This window comes from Triticum aestivum, chromosome 5D, assembly GCF_018294505.1.
Source record: "Triticum aestivum cultivar Chinese Spring chromosome 5D, IWGSC CS RefSeq v2.1, whole genome shotgun sequence".
Lineage (NCBI taxonomy): Eukaryota > Viridiplantae > Streptophyta > Magnoliopsida > Poales > Poaceae > Triticum > Triticum aestivum.
In genome coordinates this window covers 443,857,716-443,868,078 of record NC_057808.1, presented here as the reverse complement: position 1 = coordinate 443,868,078, position 10,363 = coordinate 443,857,716, and the positions used below count along the sequence as shown (strand labels likewise).

Below are 10,363 nucleotides of genomic sequence, written 5' to 3'. Positions count from 1 at the left end.
AGCTTACGGCGACCCCATCTCATCACAGGTAACGCTTGTATTGTCTACTATCCTATGAGCTTCTCTTGGCACTCGGAAATAAGCTGCTCGGTTATATAGAAGCAAAATCTTTTTTAATAAAGACGCCTAAGGGGCGTTTTTTTATATCTGATTAATATTGAGAAAAACAAAAGCCAGAACAATGGATGGACAACTGGACTTAGAACGACCAATAAAAAAAATAAGTATACTAGTCTTCTTCTTCCTCCGATTGTATGCCGCGCACCGGAGATTGGAAATTGCACTTAACCAATAGTAAAGTAAAGCGACACCTACGAACACCCTCGCCATACCAGGCTTTGAAGACCACAATAGCCACTCTCTCCTTGAGACGAGATCTATAGATTGTTGAAGCGGCGCCGGCTGGAGCATCACCCCATGCAGAACGGGCTTGCAATCCATCAGCACCAGTTCAGAGGGTTGGAGAGACCGGACCAAGCCACATGACAACACGGAATAAGATGTCAAAGTCGACACACCAATAACTCTCCTTGAAAGACACACAAACTACCAAGATCCGGATCAGGGGACACAAACTCTCACAGGCTCTTCGTCGACGCATAATCGGACGTCGTCGAGGTAGGGAGAGACCTTATTTCAGCACGCCATCACCGCCGCCACCTCGTCGATGTCGTCAAAGAAACAAATACCTAAGAAAAAAAATCAAACGAGATGGGTGTGTCCCCACTCCTCTAGTCGCAAACGAGTCTGCCGGACCGGGGGGGGGGGGGGGGGGGGGGGGGGGGGAGGAGCAGGGCCGAGGTGGTGGCGTGTAGGGAAGCTGTGGCGGCGACAACTAGGGTTGGGAGGAAAAGTTAAAATGGGACGAATGGTTGGACATGCCTATAAGCAAGATTAGTTATTAACTAGCAACTCCCCCGCAGAAAATGAAAAAGAGTTACAACTAGTGCTAGCAACTAATTTTTGGAAGCTGGAAAGCACACACGTTGTCACCACGACTGCCCTTTGGCCAAGCGAAGGAGCAAAGAGCGTGAGGCCGAGGCCGACCGAGGCGCGAGCCGACTCGGGTTCGGGTGGACTGCGCCACCGGTGTGTCGTCTGGTTCAACGCAAAGCCGCACCGCACCGCGCGCCGCGGACGCACGGAAAAAAGGCGGCTCCCTACCGCCGCTGGCGCAGGCACGCGCCCCAACTCGCCCAACCCCCACCCTGCCGCCGGCCGCGGATGACGCCCGCGACTCCCACCGCCGCCGCGCCCATCCGCCAGCACCTCCCCTCCTCCTCGGCGCGCTGCGGCAACCCGCGCCCCAGCGCCCGCCTGCGCCTGCCCGCTCGCCCCCGCGCCGCCCCCTCGGCCTCCATGTCCGCCGAGGCGCGGCCGGCGCCGTCGCCCGTGCCGCCGCCGGCGCACCCCACCTACGACCTCAGCGCCGTCATCGCCCTCGCCCTCTCCGAGGACGCCGGCGACCGAGGTAACGTGCCCGTGCCCGCATCGCTCCACTCCTGTGCCAGCCTCCTGTTCGTCCCTCCCGAGTTCCAATTTGTCAATTGTGCTCAGCACCAGTGCTCATGTCCCGCGTCGTGGAGCGAAAGCGTTTCCTCGAATTTTGCTTCATATGTGCTGCCTCTTTGTGCTCGAATTGCCCGTTAGTACCCCGTGATCACAGCTTAAGCTCGCCCTGCAGTTCCAGGTGCTGACTCACTGGCAGTTGAGACTGTGCCTTGCCGTTTTAAGACTTAGTCCGAAACTACAGTCAATTCGCTGACCCTAAGATTGGTTGATTGCGACAGGAGACAACATTTTAGCTATCCAATTTGCTGCTGCAACCAGGATTCAGAGGTCAGGTGTCTAGCTAGCTAACTTGTTAGTTGTTACTGTTGGCTTGTTGTTGTACATGGGAAAAGGTCATTTATGATGGAAGAATGAAAACATTGAATGGATCAGATCAATTTGTATCCACTTATATGTGATGTTCACTCTCCAGCAAGCAGTACCAGGCACTACGTTTATTCGCTTTCATCCCAAGTCTGTATTTTCAGCCAGTCGTGTCAGGTGCTTTCTTGGTAATCAACCTACTCGTGACCATTCGTTCTCGCCCAAACGGTGACCTATTAGCTAAAGAAGTGGAGATAACTAGATGAGCTTCAGTTGGGTCATTTCTTGACAAGTTGCTATGCAAGTTGGGTTTTGTTCTCTTCTGATTCTGAAACCTTTTCCCGCTTTTGAATGGTCATACATGTGTCATCTTTCACTGTGATAATGTTCTAACTGTCTGTCAACACCTTTCAGGGGATGTGTCGTGTTTGGCTACCATACCAACCGATGTAAAGGCTGAAGCCACTTTTATCGCTAAGGAGGATGGTGTCATCGCAGGCATAAGCCTAGCTGAGATGATATTTAACCAGGTTGATCCGTCGTTGAAGGTATGTCTATCACATCGGTTTCCCCGTTTTCTGTTTTTGCCGATATGGTTATTGAGGTGTCATATGTGATGTTGACTATGGGTCTGTACCTGTTGTTTCTTCTTGGACATTTTCCAGGTTGAATGGTTTGAGGCTGATGGAAATTATGTCCGTAAGGGATTGCAGTTTGGCAAAGTATATGGTAAAATGCCTTGAAATTGCCATATTCGGCAGCACTTAACAGTATGATGTTGTGGCAACTCCTTTTCAAGTCTTAATATTCTCTCCCCCATTTTCATTCTTTATATTAAGGGTGTGCTCAGAGTATCATTGTTGCTGAGAGGGTTGTGCTAAATTTCATGCAAAGAATGAGTGGAATCGCTACAATGACGAAGGTGATAGGTGCTATTGTATTGTATTGTAGCTTATGGTATCCCTTCTCTGTCATAATTTGCTTCTATGTTACTCATATGAGAATATCGTTGCTCCTACTTCCATTCAGGCCATGGCTGATGCTGCTCGTCCAGCATGCATACTGGAAACAAGAAAAACTGCTCCAGGTTTACGTCTGGTTGACAAGTGGGCAGTAAGCATATCCTTTTCATGTGGCCATTCATCACTTTTAGTTCTTTGCCCTTCGTTGTGATGCAGTTTTGCTCATGCTCGATATACATGTAGGTACTAATTGGTGGTGGGAAGAATCACAGGCTTGGATTATTTGATATGGTTATGATAAAAGATAATCATATTTCTGTTGCTGGGGGCATTACAAATGCAATGACATCTGTTGATCAGTTCTTGGAGAAGGAAAATCTTGCAATTCCTGTTGAGGTACCATGGTCGTAGTTGCATTTGTCATCTAAAATAAATTTTTCCCTGTGACTTGGTGTGCATGTATTCATCGTTCCAGCAGTTCTCACCTGTCTATTTCAGAGTGATCTGTTTGCGATACCTATCTTCCTCTTTATTTTGTAAAAATGCCATGTGTTCTCTTAAACATAAGAATAGAGAGAACTGAAGGCATATCATGACATCTGTATATTCTGTGAATCAGGTTGAGACGAGGACACTCGAGGAAGTTAGAGATTTATTGAAGTATACCGATGAGAACAAGACTTCATTAACTCGTATAATGTTGGATAATATGGTTGTACCTCTTCCTAATGGGGATCTAGATGTATCAATGCTCAAAGATGCAGTTCAGTTGATAAATGGAAGATTTGAGACAGAGGTATGAAGTTCAGCTTTCGAAAGCAGAATTCCATCATGTTTCCCCTGTCCCTTTTTTTAGTAAAGGTTATCTTTTCAACGTGACTATATCTTGGTATTGCTTTATTGTCGCCTGCTAGTATGCTCTAATTCTGATGAACTCCTGGCTGTAGCAGATGAGTTACACATAGGATGTATATTGCACGATTTGTGCTGGATGTTTAGCATTTTCTTTTCTTTTTTCAACTGCAGGCATCTGGAAATGTGACGATCGATACGGTGAAGAAAATCGGAGAAACTGGAGTTACATACATTTCAAGGCATGAACACACCTTCATCATTCCCTTAACTGACAGCTCCTTAAAATTCTCATTTTCGCTGTTCTGATTGTACCTTTGAAACAATATGTTGATCTGTTGCAGTGGAGCGTTGACGCATTCCGTGAAGGCGCTCGACATATCTCTCAAGATAGACACCGAGCTGGCTCTTCAAGTTGGAAGGCGCACAAATCGCGCCTGACACCACAGGTTGAGTTCCACCTGTGTAACTTGACCTCCCCTTCTCCTATACTTGTATGACCCAACTCTTTGCGGTCAACAGGATGCTTGGCGTGTCTGGTCGGTTCATCATTCGACGACGTGCTCGCCACGCTGTGATTTCTAACTAATATAGTGAAGGATGCCCTCACAATTATCCAGTTACGGACCAACACCACAGTATCTATAGTAGTATACAACGGAAGAACAATAATAATAGCCTGAATGCCCAGCTTTCAGTCGTTGCGAAACATTTAAACTGTTGATTAAGACAGGCGGAAATTGTTGCTAAATGGCGTGGAAGAGGTTGTATGTGACACCACAAAACACCGGTTTCGCAGGAACTGGGAACGAAATAAAATGGTTTGTCTGCCGCCTTTACTAAATGACCGTCTGGTAAGAGAGTAACAGCAGGGAGTGGTAATCTAGAACCAAAACTGGTTGGCTGTGTGTTTTTAGGTTTTGCTTGGAAATAAACTGGTCGAGTTCTTGAAAACAAAACGAGGCCAAGTAAGACGAGTCTGCCATAGAGGAGTCTGATCGTATTTTTTTTCCGGGTTTGGTAGTTAAGGGCCTGTTCGGAGTCTTACCACTCCAGAACTTCACTCCCGGAGCGGGTGTAGATTCAGCTGAAAATAAAGGAGCGGGGAAACACCCGCTCTGCAGATCCTCGTATTTCTTGGAGCCGGCGGACTACTGAACAGGGCCTAGATCTTAATTGAGAACCAAGAACAGTTGATCGGACTCATGTACTCCCTCTGTTTCTGAATATAAGTCTTTGGAGAGATTCCACTATCAACCACATATGGATGTATGCAGATGCATTTTAGAGTGTAGATTCATCCATTTTGCTCTGTATGTAGTCCATAGTGAAATCTCTACAAGGACTTATATATTTAGGAACGGAGGAAGTAACATTTATTTTTTTCTCCTACTACAGTAGCTCAGAAAACAAATGCTACAGTTTTTCGACTAGATGAACAAATCTTTTATGACACGCCAAATATTTTTTAGATGTGTATAAACAAAATTGTAAAATAGTCGGAGAATTAGCAGAATTTTTTGTTTCCTTGCAGAGTTGTGTGAGTGAGACGATGGTCAGTGTTTGGTTGAGAAGCCGCATCCGTGTGACGTTGCGTATTCTAAAGAGGAGGGCACAGTGCGTGGGGCCTACCACTCCGCTGTTTCACCCATTCGCCTCTGCTGCAACGTCACTGACGGCGAGTTCATCAGATGGACTAGCACCAAACCAAGGCGTCGTCGTCGTCTACTACAAGACAGGCAGACGGCGTGTTTATTAGCTGCCCGGCCGTGTGCGGTGTGCCGTCGTCGTCGGTCGCCAGGATCGCCGTCTTCCCTGGGCAATTTTTATTTTATTTTTGCGGGGTCCCTGGGCGTACCTGATCCGCTCCACTCCCTCCCAGTCCCACCTACGCTGCCACGGCAAAAAGGAAAAAAAGAAGAAGAAAGGATTCGCGGAGAATAGCTGCAAAGGAGCAGCAGAATACGAATATTCCATTCATTTGTTTTGCCTTTAACTGAAATGAAAGGAAATTCCAGCCAGCCAGCCAGAGGAAGGCTCCATCTTCCCCGAACCACGCACGCTAAACGCCATCCACCAGGATGCTGCTAATATTCTCTCGTCACGTCCGCAGTGCCCCAGGTTCGCCAAAGCTCGGCTTCTGAATTCTGATGCCCCCTCCTCTCCTGGGAGTGGCGCGCCACCCACCCACGAGCAAGGCCCCGGGGCTTCTCCACGCCGCATGGCACAATTAGGCACGCATCTTACGGGGACGCGGGTCGACCGGTGTGGCACACTGCTACCGCCCAACGCACGCATGCATTGCCCTGGATGCTTGTTGCATGGAGCAACCCGGGCATTTTCTTGAAATATTAACTTTAACTTTTGGAACATCTCATATGCTCCATGACGTTCGAAACGTATTCGAAGTCTCGGTTCTAAGCCGTGAAGTTTGGCACACTGAACTATCGAGTAGTCATCAGATCGAGCTTGCCAGACGTTCAAAACATCAGCTTCTGCTCCTGTAGCAGGCCTTTCACCTAGTGGTGCATCAAGGATATAATTCTTCTGTGCAGCAATGAAGATAATCCTCAAGTTACGGACCCAGTCCGTGTAGTTGCTACCATCATCTTTCAACTTAGCTTTCTCTAGGAACGCATTAAAATTCAGGGGAACGGTAGCTCGGGCCATTGATGTATAACATAGATATGCAAAATTATAAGACTAAGTTCATGATAAATTAAATTCATTTAATCAAATTACTTAATAACTCCCACTTAAATAGACATCCCTCAAGTCATCTAAGTGATACGTGGTCCTTATCAATTAACCCATGTCCGATCATCACGTGAGATGGGGTAGTCATCAATGGTGAACATCTCTATGTTGATCATATCTACTATATGATTCACGTTCGACCTTTCGGTCTTCAGTGTTCCGAGACCATGTCTGTACGTGCTAGGCTCGTTAGTGAACAGTGACAGATTGAGTTCGACTTCAAGGTCGAGTCCGCGAGGATACACTGGCGAGCAGAGGAACTGGTGAGAGCAAGTACAATAAGATAACATAAGCAGGCTATAACGACTAAAATATCATATCTTTGCTTAGTTGAAGGAGAGAGAAGAGAAGCGGATACTTAGTTAGTAGTAGCCACCTGCAGCACGAGCCCCAAAACAGTTTGTGAGGTTGTAAGATGGGCCAACTGTTCATAAAATAGTATATAATTAAAATGTACTATTGTACATGCCGGCTATTAGGTTGGCTGTAGATGACGTGACAACTTCTTATAGCCGATTGTTGACTCTATTATTAACCATGCTCTGAAGCGATTGCTATCTTCTGTCCCATAGGGCAGGCCCATTGTTATTTTTTTAACTGAAGACCCATTGTTTTAAAACAGTGAATTGTTTTTTTTTTCTTATAGTTGACCGCACCGGATTTATTTGTGGGTGCACTTTGGGCTTTTCCGTGTGCATGCAAAGTGTGAGCCTTGGTTTATTAGAAACCGGATGAGCATGACGACGTGGTGTTTGGAAATGAAGAGATCTCCATCCCAAAAGGGAGAGGGCCGGTACCCGGTGAGCGCAGCGCTTTGCACTTTGCAGCCTACTGTTGTGTCCACTCGCTACGTCACTCACGGCGAGCTCAATCAAATCCACTCAAATGAACGCACCGCCGGTCAGAGCGTCCTCCGCTACTACCATACGGATTGGCCACCCGGATATAATAATAAAAAACATTAAAGTTTGTACTGCTACCACCTGAAAACTCCAGCCGAGGAGAGGAAAATAGCTCCTGGATGGCCCGGCAGCATCTTCTCCACACAATATGCCAAGATTCTGTCGTCACATCGCCATTGCCAATGCCACAGCGCCCAACCCAACCACTCGCCTCCCTCCCGGTCGGTCATCCTCTTCCTCGGACTCGCCCCACCACCACCACCACCCAGTTCGGAACGGCAATCAGGTTGCCCGGACCTGCCTGACCGACCTACCGAGCCGAGCCGCACTCAACGCACCGTCGCCACCCCCACCCCCCGCATCCACAGGAGCGAGTCCCACTGGTCACGCCACGTCTCGCCAAAATCGCACGCACGCACGCACGCCAGCACAGCAAAAACTAAATAAAATAAAATAAAAAACAGCAGTATAGTAGTAGTATAAAACTCCCACGGCTGCTGGATCCATCGTCCATGGGTCTCGCCGCCGCTGCCTGTCCCCTGCCAATGGCCAAGCATCTGGTGAGCACGGGAGCACACAGAATGGAACAGAATGCAGTGCAATAATGGAACAACAACATGTTCAGAATCACAACAAATGCTACTACTACTGACTAATAACTGGAGTTGTTTGCCGAGTTTGGCAGGCACTGGATCTGGAGGAACGCCCCGCGTCTTCTTCGTCTTCCTCGCCGGTGCCCGCCATTGACGCCGCCGATTAACCGCTACATCTACATGAACACCTTGCTTGCTTGCTTGGTTTGGTTGACTCCTAATGCTGCTACGACTGCATGGACACGAAATGGGGATCTGGCTAATGACACAACTACAGATCGGACTGCTATGGGGATTCAAGGAAGGAAGGAAGAGTAACAACTGGTTCTAGGATGCTAATTCAACTGCTGATGCTGATTGTGATGCTGCTGGCTACTCTTCATTCACATCTGTCTGTCTGTTGACACCTGCACAGGGTGTTGGAGGAGGAAGGGACGGTGGGCTATGTACAGGGCACGGTGCGGGCGGCCGGCGGCGGCGGCGGCCACGTCAGAGTACCATGGCGTCCTCGGTGGCCGCCTCGTCGCTGGTTGGGGAAGGCAGGGCGGCGTCCACGACGCAGCCGTCGCGGTGGCGGTCGCGGCAGAGGGACTCGACGGCGAGGAGGCGGCGGCGGAGGTCGGCCATGTCGCGCTCCACCAGGAAGAGCCGCGCGCGGAGGGTCAGGTTCTCCTCCTCCAGCCGGGCCGCGCGGGCGTCCTCGTCCTCGCCTGCCGGCGCGGCGGGGAGCTGCACCATCTCGAAGCGGCTGAGGTCGTGGTCAAGGCGGCGCTCCACCTCCACGTGCTCCTCCACGTCGCTCTCGCCGGAGCCCGAGTCGCCGTCGCCGGCGTCGGGGCCGGCGGCCTGGGGGCGGAGGCGGATGAGGCCCTTCATGGAGCCGTAACCGTCGACGCCCCACGCCTCCTTGGCCATCTCCACCAGCACCTCCCGCGCCGGCGACAGCCGCGGCGTCGGCAGCACGGCGGGCGTCACGGGGCACGGCGACACCAGCGACGCCACGCCACCCGCCCGCTTGGCCCGGATCAGGTACGACGTCGTGTTGCGCGGCGCCGCCGACCCGCCCCACCTCCCCTGCGCCTGGGCCGTGGCCTTGCGCTGCTTCCACCCGGACTGCTGCCGCGCCGCCCGCTTCCACGCGGGCCTCGCCGGCTTGAACCCCGCCGCCGGCGGCGCCTCCGCCACCGGCGGGAGCTGCTGCTGCTGCGCCAGCGCCGCCGCCCACACCTGGTACGGCGCCGGCATGGGAGGCCGCATCATCATCTCGCCGTTCATCGCCGGATTATTACCAGATCCGAAACCCTAACCCCGGCCCAAATCACCCACTGCTTACCGCGATTAGCCCCCGCCCAAAATGGGATCCAAACGCCTCGTCCCTCCCAAATCCGATTCCGTTCGCCGCGCGTTTAAGGATGAGATTAAGTTTAGCGAGTTCGTTTGATCCAAATTTGGGGAGGGGAGGAGAGGGGGAGGTTGGAGTTGGAGAAGAAAGGACAGGACAGAGAGACGGCGTAGGCAGGGCCGGTGGATGGGTCCTGGGGTATATAAAGGAGGTCGAGGCGGGTCGGACGGCCGGATCCGCGGCCCCGAGGAGCGGACGGCCTGGATCGCGCGTGCGGTTGCGTGTCTTGGACGGACGGCAGGGGTTGTGCCGCCGCGAGACGCATCCATCCATCCATCCATCCTCGCGGCTTTGGTTGGGCGCTTGGGCACTTCAAAGCCAAGAACCGCAAGATAGGTGCGGCGGTTTGGTTCTTCATCGCTTAGAAAAAAGGGTGCGGGTGTGTTTTTCGCTTTGCTTTGGGTTGTCATCTTTTCTTCTTCTTCTTTCAGTTATGTGTTGTTTATGTTTTGCATCTTTTTCTTGTACTTTGCGAAATTCTTCTTTGTGGATGCTATTCGTGAGACTGTATTTAGCGCTGACCAGTGATGCTTACGTTCCTTCATCGGTCCAACCGTCCTTTGATGGTGGCAGCGAGCCGATTGATATAGTGAAAGCACAACACGCGAACCAGGTGAATGAGGTCAGAGGTTTGTTGTCTCGGGTAAGGAACATTAGCTCAGTTCAAATTAACTAGGCGTGTGAACGTAGTTCGTCTTACCCTTGCACGCATGGGTCGTTTGTAAAGTGAACTGCTTGTTGGCTTCGAAACTCTCCTATGAAGATAGTTAGCATATTTGCTACTGAATGTAAACGTTAAGGTTGATAAGATCATTCATCTGACTCGTCAAGAAAAGGGTTATTGGCAAGCGTTTAAAAGGTTTCTGTACCATTGTTTTCATGCTCATGGTTAATTATACATTTGCCTTGTAATTGTAAGGTTGAGTAACAAGACGATTTCATGCTGCAAAAAGGTCTTTACGTAGTAGTAAATGATATATCTACAGAATATGATGGTGAATATCAAACTAGGCATGTCTA

At 50.1% G+C, this 10,363-nt stretch overlaps 2 protein-coding genes across 3 annotated transcripts; one reads left to right on the top strand and one right to left on the bottom strand.

Moving 5' to 3' along the window:
* The first annotated feature begins 1,101 nt into the window (after positions 1-1,101).
* LOC123122559 (nicotinate-nucleotide pyrophosphorylase [carboxylating], chloroplastic) lies at positions 1,102-4,533 on the top strand. Of its 2 annotated transcripts, XM_044542763.1 has the most exons (10): positions 1,102-1,471; positions 2,290-2,423; positions 2,541-2,604; positions 2,715-2,797; positions 2,905-2,988; positions 3,081-3,233; positions 3,457-3,633; positions 3,864-3,931; positions 4,034-4,138; positions 4,212-4,533. In XM_044542763.1, exons 1-9 carry the CDS (start codon positions 1,225-1,227, stop codon positions 4,128-4,130), a joined length of 1,107 nt encoding a protein of 368 aa, XP_044398698.1. In that variant the 5' UTR covers positions 1,102-1,224; the 3' UTR covers positions 4,131-4,138; positions 4,212-4,533. The 2 variants fall into 2 exon arrangements, with proteins under 2 accessions (XP_044398698.1, XP_044398697.1); XM_044542762.1 differs by having other exon boundaries at positions 4,034-4,533.
* A 3,394-nt stretch (positions 4,534-7,927) lies between these two features.
* On the bottom strand, positions 7,928-9,472 carry LOC123122558 (uncharacterized). The gene has a single exon (XM_044542761.1). The coding sequence runs from the start codon at positions 9,214-9,216 to the stop codon at positions 8,431-8,433; it is 786 nt and encodes a 261-aa protein (XP_044398696.1). The 5' UTR covers positions 9,217-9,472; the 3' UTR covers positions 7,928-8,430.
* Between the last annotated feature and the right edge of the window lie 891 nt (positions 9,473-10,363).

Coding starts and splice junctions, on each gene's coding strand:
- LOC123122559 (XM_044542763.1), top strand. CDS start 1,225: ATGACGCCCGCGACTCCCACCGCCGCCGCGCCCATCCGCCAGCACCTC. Junction 2,424..2,540: donor AGGTTGATCCGTCGTTGAAG/GTATGTCTATCA, acceptor GACATTTTCCAG/GTTGAATGGTTTGAGGCTGA. Junction 3,634..3,863: donor ATGGAAGATTTGAGACAGAG/GTATGAAGTTCA, acceptor TTTCAACTGCAG/GCATCTGGAAATGTGACGAT.
- LOC123122558 (XM_044542761.1), bottom strand. CDS start 9,216: ATGAACGGCGAGATGATGATGCGGCCTCCCATGCCGGCGCCGTACCAG.